A 13,987-nucleotide genomic window follows, 5' to 3' on the forward strand; every position below is an offset into this window, starting at 1 on the left:
ATAAGACTATATATATATATATATATATATATATGATGCCCAGGCATCATATATTGGATAAATCTGAGATTTCTTTTGCAGAGTTTAGAAAAAGCACATTGTAGCATATTCTGTTAGCAAATATCATTTGTCATGTTGCAACTCAGGACTGTCCCTTTCTTTGTTGAATCATCTGTTGCCTATATGTTAAAATACGTTTGTGATCTGTTGTTGTGAGCTTGCTGGATTTTCGTTTTTCTTCTGTTGTGTTACAGCGGGATGCGAAGGGACAGTATCTGTTTGACCTCATCTGCCACCACCTCAACTTGCTCGAGAGGGATTATTTTGGTATCAGATATGTTGATCCAGACAAACAGCGGGTGAGTATGTGTGTGTATTACAGATCACGTTGTTGTCCCGCAGACAAGAGCCCAGTCCTGCTGATGCAGCATCTCCCACGCTGTCACTCATGAACATTTGTCCTGAGGCAGGTGCGTCAGGTTTGCGAGGAGGCAACCTGGGAGAAAGATGGAGAGACAATCTGATTACAAAGAGAATGAAAAATCTGTCTTGCCATAGACACAGAGCCCATGTAACTGTCACAAGCAGCTGGAGCTCACAACCGAGTCGAAACCTGTTGTTTAATCGGACCTTCTGCTTCAAAAATGTCTCAAGAAACCTCTGCTGTCATGTGGCACAGAGCTGTATGAACTTATGTACCTGAAATATTTGATGACTTCATAACAGAAATTATAAACACCTTGCTATATTGCAGTGTTCAAGCTGTGCTGCTGTAACACGGTGTGTGGCATGAACAGGTTGCCCCCTGAAAGCTGTCATGAGTAACAGCTGAACATCATGGCAACTGATAGTCTAAGTGTCAGCTGAATGATCTGAGGTGTGGATTACACAGCCAGGATGTTTTTGTGACATTAAATTATTTACATTTGTCTGTGTTTCTCTCTAATATAGCACTGGTTGGAATTCACAAAATCAATTGCAAAGCAAATGAAATGTAAGTACCTGGAGTTTATGCTGTGTCGATAACTGATTGGTCATTTATTTAAGCTTTTCAGTATTAGAGTATTCTTGTTTGGCACCAGGCATTTAATCTGTCAGTTCACAAGAATAAACTTTCCTGTATCCAAGTCTCAAACCAGTTCTTATGTCTCCTTCAATCTTCCTCTAAGTGTTTGATCTCTTACTGTCACAGGATCCCCATCCATTTCTTTAATGTTCTGTTTGTTTCCTCCAGCTCAGCCACCGTTCACCATGTGTCTGAGAGTCAAGTTCTACCCTCCTGATCCCGCTGCTCTCAAGGAGGAAATCACTCGGTATGACCTGCGGTATGACCCCCCTCCCCCCGAAAATACAGCTTACCTTTATTTCACTTGAACAAAATGGAAGGAAGGCCGATTTTTCATGGAGAGAAATCCATCCTTTCATAAAACAGTGAAGAGCAGCTGTGCTTGGCTTTTGTTTTTGCTTACACATTTTCCAATAATACGGATTGTGCTCTACTCTAACTGTTTTGACATAGCAGACATCATTCCTAAAACATAATGATAAATATTACACAGAACAATCTGCAAGAGGAGTTGTGAAGTAGAGAGGGATGTAAAAGCTTTCTTAAAGGACAATGGGAGGAACGTAAGATTTTTGTGTTCTAATACACACATTTGTCCTATGGTAAGTCTTCGTAAATGGGGTCTTGTAATATTTTCATCTTATTCATTTATAGAAAAGTGTATTCATCGCTGAGCAGAGGGAGAAGAGTCCATTCACTCTCCACAGTGTAATCAGATAAATGTGCACCACATGTAGAGCGTACATAATGAACAGAGCGGACAGAGGAGACAGGGGGCAGAGGGTGCTGATTAATAGTAAACATGAAAAGGAGGGAGAGCTAAAGGCTGGGCCGTGGGGCAGAGCAGGACAGATGCATAATGATGAGAGTGGAGAGGGCAGAGCTCAGTGCAGACCACAGAGAGGGAGAGGGGGTGAAGTTCATTCAGTGTGCGCTGCCTTCTGTCTTATTATTCAGGGATTATTTGGACAGTACGTCAACGCCATATAAAAATATTACTCCAAGTGTTATTAATAACATTAATGACGACTGGTTGTTTTATTCAAGTCTCCCATTAAGCAGTGACACTGTGACACTGAGCCACCATGCACCGTACAGCTGTAACACCTAAATGGAACTCAGCAATTATTCACATTTATTATGTGCAACTGTGCTTTTGTTATGGTTTTTAGTTTTACTCGTTTCCATTCTCTGCCACTTGTTGTTGGTTGTGAGAGCCCTATATGAGATGTGCCATATAATCTCTTCACTGTGCTCTGGGTCCTGCCCATTGTCTTCTACCATTTGGATGTGCCTGGAAAATCTGGAATGGAGGGTGCCCAGGCTGCATTCTGATCAGATGTCTGAACCTGAAAGGAGCAACAAGCTTCCTAATCTAGCTATAAGGGTTCCACCCTAAGGAGGAAACTCATTTTGGTGGCTTGTATTTGCAGTCTTTTTCCATTTGTTACTACCCAAACCCGATGACCATAGAGGAGGTGGAAAACATAAGTAAAGTAGTAAACTACTGTATGTTGAACCTGCTGCAGTGTAACTGCCATAAGCAGCTTTTTACATCTCCTTACAGGAAGCATTATTAGCCTTTGTGGAAATGGCATAGATAAAGGGAGATGGGTGTTTAATTTACAAGAATGCCACTGAATGTGTCCTCATCTTTAATAATAAAAATGACAGTAATAACAATAAGAAAGTTGATAACAATTGTCATCATCACCACCATCCTGATGGGTGCTTCAGACATTTCAGACTGAATTTCATGCTTCAGGAGCTGATTGGTTGGGTGAGGATGAAACTAGGCTGGAGGCTTCAAGAGAAGTCCAGCGTCCATATCAGCTTTCCCCCCTGGGCCTTCCTAGCCTCCTTTCCCCAAAAGCTAAATGAAAAAGAAATATTCAAACCACCCACAGGGAACGTGAACTCTGCAGCCTTTGAGGTTGATCCGATCTGTTGTTTTGCTGCCCTGTTCTTGTATTTTCTTGTTGGTTTAGTCCTTTTGTGTTTTCACAGAGGAGTGTAACTGTATGAGTGGTAATTATGAATATCATTAGTATTCCTGTAAGCAGACCTGTCAGACCACCAGATGTGATTTTTGTCCTTTTCTGTATAGATACCTTGTCTTCCTGCAAATCAAGAGAGACCTCTACCACGGCCGGCTCCTCTGCAAAACCTCGGATGCAGCCACCCTGGCTGCCTACATACTTCAAGGTAATGGAATGTGACAGATGCAAACCACTGGCACCACTCTTTGCTTCACACTGTGCTCACGACCTCTGTTTTACCAGACCATGTAGTTCACAAGGCTGATAAATGTTGCAAGCAAGCAAACAGACTTTTATGTGGAAAGATGCTTTATTGGATGATAGAGTGAGAATGTAACAGTATAATATGCCTCAAACAATATGCCTGCAGTTTTTTTTTAATTTTCTCATAACCTTATCTACACTTTACTATGTATAAGTATTTCACGCTCTGATGTGATTTGTCTATACTGACACTGACCCTAAAAGAATGCTATTTTGTATTTTGTATTTGTATGATAAACTCTGCAAGGGCTTGTACAGTCTTTAATAAACAAGATACCACGCTCAGTTATAAAGACTTTGAAGTGGTTATCTAGCATCTTATCTGCCACACATGCATACGCAGACAATACACACATGAGGTATGATGGCATACTTCATAGAAAGTATTCAGGGGAGGCAAGTCCTCTGGAGGAGGCGCTGATGAATTAAAGATAGGCTGCCTGGTCAGTCCCTCCTTGCAGAGAGAGGGAATCAGCATCAGGGTCATCTAAGGGAGTGCAAAGTGGCATGAAGGAACACAAATAATCCTGAGCATCTTCCCCCCCATCTGCACTGACAAAGCACCATCACTTTTGACTTTTTTTTTACTCTGTTTTTGAATATGTTTAACATTTAACTTTTACTGTTTTTTTCCTTTTCTCCAGCTGAGATTGGCGATTATGACCCTGGGAAGCATCCAGAAGGTTACAGCTCCAAATTCCAGTTTTTCCCTAAACATTCAGAGAAGCTGGAGCGGCGGATTGCAGAAATACACAAGACAGAGCTCATGTGAGAGCCTTAATATACAACTACACCTCCACTATTAGCCTCTCTCTGTCCCACATACCTGCATTCAGCACCTGACAGTCAAAACAAACAGCAGACCTCTTCTGACATTTACTGTATGTACTTGACTATAGTACAGGTAATGAGGCTCCACTGGTCTGTACTGGCTTGACCGAACAGATTATTGTTGACTGTTTGCATAGACAGCGAGAAAATGCACTTTCTTCTCAACTATCCCCTCAAACAACGCAGTTAGACTGTGTCATAGCCTCCCCTTTATTTACTCAGTTATTAATGAGGAGCTCTAGCTCCAGCTTTAACTGGGAGAGCAGTCAAGAATGATAGTGATCAAATGGCGCAGACGGACAGAGACATAAACACACCACTCTCACGGACAGCAGGTGATCTGATAAAGCTTATCATTTACACACTGATCCGTCTGATTCTGGCAGTTCATTCATCAATATTATATCATTTCTAATATGAATGTGAAGAGGCAGCTTAAAGGTTAGTGCTGGCTGGAGAAAATAAAGATGTCTTCTTAATTAGATACAACGAGACACAATAGAGGTAGAAGGGTATCAGCCAAGTCTAGGTTTGATGGTGTATAAGTGGAACAGCATGAAATTCTGCTGCCCCCTAGTGGTGTACTCCCTCTTCACCACCATATAAACTCTGCTGCTCTATGAATCCTTATGTTGATTTGGCAGTGTGAATCTAACAAACCAAGCTAAACAATAGGTGCTTATAAATAAATCTCCCATGTTTTCTTACTTTGCTTTGGTTGAGCTTATATTAATGTTTGATGTGTTTTGGTGTAACCCCTGTCTGCCTCTTGCAGTCTCTCTAAATGAATGTATCATCACATCATTCGAAATTAATTTGTACCTTTTTCAGAAGTGTTGAATTTTAGACGTTTCAGACTGACATCAATGTCTGGTGGTGTTGTTGCTCTCCCTCAGTGGACAGACACCTGAAACATCAGAGCGAAATTTCCTCCAAAAGGCCCAGATGCTGGAAACATATGGTGTTGATCCACATCCGTGCAAGGTTGTTCAAGCACTGCTGTACAATTTTCAGACCACAAACATTTTAAAAATATTTTTGTCCAATTGCATATAGAACACTGTAACGCTAAAATGTGTATTTAATTTATTCATGTTCAAATGTATGCATGTTTTCAGGACGTGTCTGGGAACCCAGCTTTCCTCGCCTTCACGCCTTTTGGTTTTGTGGTGCTTCAGGGAAACAAGAGAGTTCATTTTCTCAAATGGTGAGCACAATGTGAAACCTTCTTTTCTGTGAGCCAAAGACAGCACACTCCCCGAGTCTTCGCCAAACACTGTATGGCAAGGCCTCGATTTGACATATGGGGCTCTAGATGTACAGCGCTGAAACAGCATGTGCATTGCAGCTGGTTGTACAGCCCCCTCCATCTGCCTCTACCTGTCACAAGAGCTGCAGACTACAAGGTGCACAGATGGCCGGTTACACCAGCTGGAGTCACAGACATTACTTAGTAAATCAGGCCAGTAGCTTGATACCAATAGCTTCTACTGGTAGCAGACACCTACTGATGTGCAAGATGCTTTAAGGTTATTGCCAGTGAAAATGTACAATATGCAACATGATGCATTTCTGTTTAACATCTTTCATTTTGTCTGTTTGTTTTTCAGAAGGTTACTCCAGCAATAATGAAGACAGACCCATTATGTTTGCAGTATTTATATAAGTTGTTTGTTTGCCTTCGACAATGCTCCGGTGTCCTCCATCCTCTGTTTCCTCTCTGCAGGGAACATTATCAGTTATTTGTTTTGTCAGCCAGACACAGCTCAGTGGCTGTTTATGTGATCTCGAAGTACTTGTCATGAATATTTAAAGAGACTGTGGCTTTTTCCGTTTCCACTTGTTGTTTGTGTAACTGTGTCTTCACTCTCTCTCTCCTGGCAGGAACGAGGTGACCAAACTGAAGTTCGAAGGCAAGACATTTCACATATATGCAAATCAGAAGGAGGTGAGAGCATGAAGTGTTGGATGTAGGGGGAAACGGTCCAAATGGCACTGCCTGTAGAGCGTGTTTTTCTTTCTCAGTTTGTTTTATTGTCCTGCACGGTCTCTTATTTTCAACGTGCAGGACAAAAAGATCATCCTGACATACTTTGCACCCACACCGGAGGCATGCAAGCACCTCTGGAAGTGCGGAGTGGAGAACCAAGCTTTCTATAAGTGAGTTCAGAAATAAACACTTTCCATCATTTCATTCTATCATTCTGTCTCTTCCCTTCATCTCTCCATCATGATGTGGTCAAGTGCACTACATCTGTGAGTGCTGTCGGGCAGGTTACCATTACAGTACCTCAGTCTCCTTAAAAGTTCTTCCCTCCGGGTTGTTTGTCCACGGGAAAATGAGGTGTGTGTTACCACTGACCTTTAATGAATGAGTGTGCACTGGCATGAGCCTGCAAGCACTTAGGCGCTCCTGAAATATGGCTTCCTTGTTTCAGCGATGAAGAAGGGTGGGTCTCCTCTGCTCTTGAGATAGGAGATTTAAAAAAAAAGCATGAGCTCTGGCTGGGAGCGTGCAGTAATGATTCGAGCTGATGGCTCAGGCAATAAAGGATGTGATGGGGTGATGAAGTTAATATGATGCAACCTTTTGATGGCTCTGAAGTAGCAGACTCATATTTTATCAACCATCTACTTACTAAGACATTACTGTACTAAAGAGTCTGAGGGTCATGTGATGTGTCTTTCAGAGAAGCACATATATTCCTGGAAAAGAAACAGTAACGGTGTCTCACTTACTATGCCAATATAAACATATTGAATCCTATGTGGATGTAGCACCGAGTTCATGCATAATTTAATACAGTAGAAGGGCATCATCCTGCGTTGTTCTGACTATGTGGATGTAGCACAGAGTTCATGCATAATTTAATAGAAGGGCATCATCCTGCGTTGTTCTGGATTGTAAAAGCAAAAATTACATATATTCACACTTCAAATGTGTGATCATACTGCAATAAAGAGTGTAGAATTTGTTTATAGGCTTCATTTTTCTTTGTGTTTTCCTTCCATCAGGCTTGAGAAGTCGAGTCAGGTTCGCACGGTGTCCAGCAGCAACCTGTTCTTCAAGGGCAGCCGTTTCCGTTACAGGTAGAGTACACGACCAGGCAGTATGACTGGTGGAAGGGAGGGGAGCACACTGCTGGAAGTGGAGGGAGCTGTTTGAAGACACGGTCTCTTCTGTGATGCATCGTCAGCCCACTGTTGTCTGAAGCATAGAAATGACGCCTCGAGATAGAGAAGGGAAATGAAGAGGATTTTTCACATGGCACATTATCCCCTTGTCACTGCTGTAAACCTGAAGATACCAATGTTAATGCGATGAGCTGTGTAAATTATACATAAAAGATATTTTCTCAATCACCATGCAGATTTTGAGATATCCATCTCAGTTTTCTGCTGCTACCTTCATACAGTGCAGATTTTGTTTGTGGCGCTCACAGCATCAAACAGTACGGTACATATCTCAAAGAATTAGCAGGTACAATGCACACACATTTACTGCAACAGATACTGCTGAAAGCTCATTTCCATATGGAGTCCCTGAGTGGAGGCCATCAGGGACAGTTGGTTGACATAGTTGGGTAAGACTGCACATATCTGCATTGTTAGATACAAGTTTTTTTTTATTAGAATGAACTGCCCCTTTAAGAAGAAATTATTCATATAAAGTCAAAAGTAAAGGGATGACAGTTATCTGGTCATAGTCGTGTATATGTAGTGACATCACAAGCCAGTTACTGTAAATGCTGAATAAGAGCAAACCTGCAAGTCTGTATGTGCATTTGTCTGACTGGTGGTAATTCAGTTACACAGCTGAATTTGCTGGGTTAATTCAATCATAATGTTCATACTGTACACATCTACTGCAGTGATGGCTTTCATGGCATTAGGTGACAGCAGATTGCCTGGTTGTGTGTGTGTATGTGAAACTCATCCTGAGCATGGTCTCTGTGCTTTATAACAGTGGACGAGTGGCAAAAGAGGTGATGGAGCAGAGTGCCAAAATCAAACGTGAACCTCCAGAAATACACAGGTAGAGTTGTAAACTCAGGAGAGGTCAGAATGTTCTCCAGCAGATTTTTGTTTCCATTTTCCTCCATTTTTAGGCGCCAAGCTACTGTAGATGTCTTTATATCAGCAGCAACTACTCACTGCAGTATGAGTGATCTGCGCTCGCAGTACAGTGACATTGGTGCATTTGTGACTGTGTTTGTGTCTGCAGGGCTGGCCTTGTGCCCAGCAGAAGTTGTCCATCCATCACGCATGGGCCTCGCCTCAGCAGTGTACCACGCACGCGTCGGAGAGCTGTGCACATATCTATCATGGAGGGTAAGAACTGAACTTCACCCTCATGCTTCAGCAAGCAGCAAATGTCAAAGTGGCCTTGGAAGTGCTGGGGGCAAATCTGTGTTTTTGCAAGAAGTTGTTTTCTTTAGATGCCATATGGTGAGCGTGGCATTGTTTTCATGTAAACCTCCCCCACTGAAACATGAAATGCATATTTTCATTGTTTTTCAGGAAGCAGGTTAGCTCCCCTTTTTATATCTGTTTCTATCTTTAAATGATGTGGTATTGCACCAACAAACTGACATTTTTAAATGAATCTAGGAGACATTAGTCCTGTTTGTGAGACCTTCTCCCTTTCTTGAGAAAATATGCATACATTCTCTTTCTCTCTCTCTCTCTCTCTCTCTCACACACACACAGTTTGTTTCGTAGTCCATGGGGACTTTACATTGACTTACATGCATTTCCTGTAGACTAACCCTAACCTTAACCAGAACCACTACTTGCCTAACCCTAACCCTGACCCTAACCTTAACCTAACCCTAACCTCATCCTAACCCTAAAACATGTTGCCACCCTAAAATTCAATTTCTTGCCCATGGGGACCTCAATTTAGGTCCCCACTGTGAAATGGGTCCTCATGAGTTGGTATGGAGTCAGGAAGAAGTCCCCACATAGCAGGAAAAACACGTACACACACACACACACACACACACACACACGCTGTTACTAGATCCATCTGACCCAGTTCATGCTTACTGCCCTGGTGGGACATGCTGCAGGTGTGTGTGTCAGTCAGCCTGCTGCACTGAAGTGCAGTGTTTCAGAACTATGTGTGTCTGTTGTACCAACACAGCGGCAGCTAAAGTCGTTTCTCCAGCCCACCTGCAGGTTCCTGGCCCAGAACAGGTGGCCTCTGTGCCTTTGTTAGTGAGATGGACACAGCAGGCATGCAGTCATGGATCGCTCTAGGTAAAACCAGACAGTGAGACCCTTTGGCCCTGCCTTTCAGTTCTATACTCTCTAACTCTTCATACACTTACTCTAGATAAACATGGGTCAGTAGCAGACACTCTGTTTGTACTGAGGATCTTTTGCTTTGAGTTTAAGAGAGCCATAACAGCCTCTGCCCTTGGTGTGTGCTGACTGGGTGTCTTATACTGACAATAATACCTCAGCTGAAAATAGCCAAGGTCTTCTACTCCTTGTATGTCACTGGCTTGGGTGGGGCCAAACCAAGCCAGGCCAATGCTGACAGCCATAGTGCTGCTGCAGAAACCCGCCATTTCACCTCACACACTCTTCTCCGCAAAAGACAGCTAAGGCAGAGCCCTTCAGCCTAACACGCACCCACACACAGTGAGACTGTGGCCTGAACTCCGGGACAGGGACCATAAGGACAGGATAAACACGTGCAGGTTGCAGCCATGGTGAAGTGTCTGATCCGCATCACCACCCGGGTAAACGTCCACCTACGTATGATCAACCACTGCTACCGGGATGTGAAGGTCCGTGTGCTGAGCCTGGGGCCGCGTATGCTGGGCAAGGCCCTGGGCGTTCTGCCCCTGTATCCTGCCCTGACAGCGCAGCAGGAGTCTGCCAGTGTAACGCCCCTTCCTGGCACTCCACTGCCCTGTGCTCAGCCCAGCGACCGCCCAGGTAAACTCATCACAGAGCTCGCCAGGAGTGGGCTTTACATGGACGGAGTAATGTTCTTTAGCATTACAGGCAGATCATCACTGAGTCAAGATGGGCGCTGATGCACATCCAGATTTTTGCTGTCTTCTTTTTAATGTCAGCAGAGGCCTAGAAACTGGACGCAATTCATCCTACTTTTTCTGCAGTTTTAAAAAAAGTCCTTTTCATGATTTGCGTCCCTATCAAAAGCTGAATTTTAATCCCTTCTCCTTATAGTCAGGAGTGTAATTTTAGTGCTTTGGCACTCTGGAGAATGTGGATGTGTCAGCAAAGGGCTCAACCACAGCTCATCTTCACTGACATGCACACTGCAGAGTGGCTCTCATGTACTGGACTTTCTTAATGCATTGTTGACTGTTTCTAGATACAGTAGGTTTAGGCAATATGACAACATATGCTCTGAGACAATATAAATTTGTCTACCACCTCAGATTTTGCCTTACTGCTTCTGCTGTTACTGCCACTTTAACATCTACAGTTTAAGGCCATTGTAGGCACTTTTGCAAGTCAGTAGTTATGTTGGATGTTTAGAAGATTCTTTCTAAAATTCGAAAAGATTCTTGTATCAGTTTGAGGAATTAACTTGATTTGTCTGGTGTTTAATCAGCTGGATCAGCCAAAACACATTCCTGTATTATTATTATTATTATTATTATTATATTATTTATTCATAACCACATTTTGCCTAAAATGTCCCTTTATCACAGTATTAGGTTACATTTACTGTAATTGAACATTTGAGCCAGAGATTTCATTCCTAGATGAAGGATTTTTGTTTGCCTTTACATTTTGGAAAGACTGAAATGTTCGATGGTGATGTCGTCAGGTTGATTATATGTTTTTTACAGGTGTCTTTTCTTTAAAGACTAATTTAAAACAACACTCATAGGTGGAGGTATAGTACTGCAAAGAGGAAATTTTTGTACTAAAAACACTGTAGCTTTAACAAACACCCTCTTGGTGACTGGAAGTTTCCTATTATCTTCAGCTGAACTGTGTAACATGTTTGTGTTTTGCCTGCCCCTCATCTCTTACTTTAGTAACGCATTGGAAAGGGATGTCTTCTCATCGAGTATGGACAAGTGGAACGTAGTAGCAAACAAAAACTTTTTAAAATCTACATATGGGCATGTTATTGTTGTTTTTAGGACAGACTTGAAACAATATAAACCTATCCTTTATTGTAAGAATAAGTTATACAAGTTTTAAAAGAAGGGATATATATGATTAACATTAATATCCAAAGCGGGATCAGTGATATAACCTCTACCTCATGTGCATTCAGTACAATAACAGTACTCTCCTCGTCTGTTTCACTCTGGGGACGTCATGATCAGATTTCTACTCTCGGGTTGGAGACTGCGTCTGCAGCCTGTAACTCTGCTGGACAAACAGCTGAGGAAACCTGTCAGCACCTAGAACCAGAACTCCAGTATAATGTCTATGAACGCCACATAAAGTCGGTAATCTTTTTCCATGCCATAAAGTGTTTATATTCCTTTAATCTCCTCTGTTTCCCTCTTCCTATTTGAACCCTCCTCCAGGTCTGGAGTCCCTACGTGACAGTGCCCACTCTACACCAGTGCGTTCAGTGTCCCATGGCGAGTGCTTTATACCACGCTCCCGGAGTCAGGCCACAGACACCAGTGAGAGGACGGCGGTGATCTCGGATGAGGCCTACAGCCCCTCCAACAGCGTCCTCCCCACCCCGGTAGTCGAGCATAGCATGGAGCTGGCTGTCTCACGCCAGATCAACGGCGCGCCCTGCAGCATCGAGGAGGAGAGGGAGTCCGAAGCAGGCACCCCTACGCAGAGGGAGGTGGGTGATTTTGGTGCAGACGGTAGATCTGCACAGGAGGGTGCAGAGGGTGACTCAGCCCTCAGCGAAGTGGAACAGGTGAATAAGTTTGTCCTAAGTGTCCTCCGTTTGCTCCTCGTGACCATTGGACTCCTCTTTGTCTTGCTCCTTCTCCTCATCATCCTCACTGAGTCAGACCTTGACATAGCATTTTTACGTGATATCCGCCAGACCCCAGAATTTGAGCAGTTCCATTATGAATACTTTTGTCCCCTCAGGCGGTGGTTTGCCTGCAAGCTCCGCTGGGTGGGCGAGTTGCTCATTAACAAGTGACAGTGAGGTTGTAGAGTTCATAATCCTGTTCGGGGGTTTGAGAAGACGGCAAGGACGATGGCGTGATGGAGGGCAACCTCATCCCAACTGTGAACCCTTCTCCCATCATCCTCCTGCAGACACATAGCTTGGACCACTCCAGGTAACACTGGGCCAGGATATCTCTTCTTCTCCTCCACCTCGAGTTAACAACCATCTTGTTGTTTTTGCTCATTTTCATCTTCTTTTTTCCTACAAAGCCAGAAGACATTTTTTTGCAACTTTATTTTTTATTTCAAGCCATTTCAGGTATTTTATTTTTTCAAATAACACAAAAGAAAAAAAATTTAACAGGGGAAAAAAAGAACAGATGAATTTCACGGGAATCAGAGATTTTATTGCAACAGATTAATTTCGCCTTCATTTATTATTTTTAAACATACAGTATATTTGCATAAGAAAAGGGAAGAGATGGTGGACAGCAATCAGGGACGATTTTTGTCATTAAAAGAGGGAAGTGTGTTAAGTTAAAGTCGACAGGCCTGGTATCAACAGAACAGACAGGCTGATTACCAAATGCCGTGTTGGCAGTTTGAATTTTGTGGATTGTCTTTTGACACCATTATACTTTAGTATACCATGGTGTACTGTACAAAGTAACCTGGTGAAGCTCAAAGCTGTTTCTCTAATGTTTTATAAGGATACAGTAAAGTAACTAGTACCAATAATCTTATGTGACCTGGTAGTGTCAAATGCAGTTAGAGAAATATTCATCACAAGAAAAGACTCGCTGGCACCAATAGATAATAGCCTAGATAGCTGTGCAATGTTCATATGGTTTTAATAAGTAAGTGGTCATTGTTCAGTTTGGTTGTTCCCAAATTAATTTGATTTGCATTTTTATATCAAGTTGAAATTCGATGAATTTCAATTATTTCTTTGTATGAAAAGTTTGATTTGTTTTGGTTTCATATCAAACTTGCTGTTAGGCTTATGTATCATACTATATTATTATAATTAGAATAAGAGTAATGATGTACTTTTTGTACAAATTAGTTTGTTTCCTAATATATATTGACAGGTTTTCCATGTATATTTTAACAGAGCTGAAATGATATTTTGTTATCAAAGATTAAATTTAACCTTTTTTAGTGCTGTATTTCAAGTAAGGTTAGAAGCATTCATGGAAATGTGGAGTGGGTGGGGTGGGGCCTAAAAGAACAGTGTTTTTAATCCAGATTCACTCAAGACTGCTGATCACATTTCTCATCACACCACCAGCAGTGAATCAGCCTTCTATGTATGTGCAACTTTAATGATCATTTTACATTCTGTATTTGTATAGAATACAATCAGGAGATATCATTATACCACCACACATAACAAATAATTATATTTTCACCTTTCATAATTTTACTGTATTTTACTTTACTCGAAGAGCAGAGGTGACTGGGAGCCTGACCGATACTGGATCTGCACCAAACACTAAAAACTTGTTCCTTGACCTAACATGCCACTAAAATTTATTAGACTAGTTAACTGGTTGATAAAACATTAACTGGCAACTACTTTGACAGTCATCAGACTTCAGGCAAGAATGCCAAACATTTCCAGTTTCGGCCTCTCCAATGTGACTGTCTGCTTTTCTCTGTCCAAATATTTCTCAATCCAACATCATTTGGCTTTTGA

The 13,987-nt window shown here is 42.2% G+C and overlaps 1 protein-coding gene across 5 annotated transcripts in view; it reads left to right on the forward strand.

Moving 5' to 3' along the window:
- Positions 1 to 13,383, forward strand: part of frmd5a (FERM domain containing 5a) — a 47,160-nt gene extending 33,777 nt beyond the window's left edge. The window contains exons 2-15 of one of the 5 annotated variants that reach the window (XM_020611336.1): positions 255 to 359; positions 952 to 994; positions 1,235 to 1,325; positions 3,174 to 3,271; positions 4,014 to 4,137; positions 5,097 to 5,184; positions 5,319 to 5,407; positions 6,085 to 6,148; positions 6,269 to 6,360; positions 7,216 to 7,290; positions 8,168 to 8,236; positions 8,426 to 8,532; positions 11,733 to 12,085; positions 12,265 to 13,383. In XM_020611336.1, the coding sequence (XP_020466992.1) occupies positions 255 to 359; positions 952 to 994; positions 1,235 to 1,325; positions 3,174 to 3,271; positions 4,014 to 4,137; positions 5,097 to 5,184; positions 5,319 to 5,407; positions 6,085 to 6,148; positions 6,269 to 6,360; positions 7,216 to 7,290; positions 8,168 to 8,236; positions 8,426 to 8,532; positions 11,733 to 12,085; positions 12,265 to 12,312 (1,446 nt within the window). In that variant the 3' untranslated portion in view covers positions 12,313 to 13,383. Of the gene's footprint in view, positions 1 to 254; positions 360 to 951; positions 995 to 1,234; positions 1,326 to 3,173; positions 3,272 to 4,013; positions 4,138 to 5,096; positions 5,185 to 5,318; positions 5,408 to 6,084; positions 6,149 to 6,268; positions 6,361 to 7,215; positions 7,291 to 8,167; positions 8,237 to 8,425; positions 8,533 to 11,732 lie in introns of all 5 variants that reach the window. The other 4 variants (XM_020611303.1, XM_020611311.1, XM_020611319.1 and 1 more) reach the window with 4 other exon arrangements.
- The last annotated feature ends 604 nt before the right edge of the window (positions 13,384 to 13,987 follow it).

This window comes from Monopterus albus, unplaced genomic scaffold (assembly GCF_001952655.1).
Source record: "Monopterus albus unplaced genomic scaffold, M_albus_1.0 scaffold5.1, whole genome shotgun sequence".
Classification (NCBI taxonomy): domain Eukaryota; kingdom Metazoa; phylum Chordata; class Actinopteri; order Synbranchiformes; family Synbranchidae; genus Monopterus; species Monopterus albus.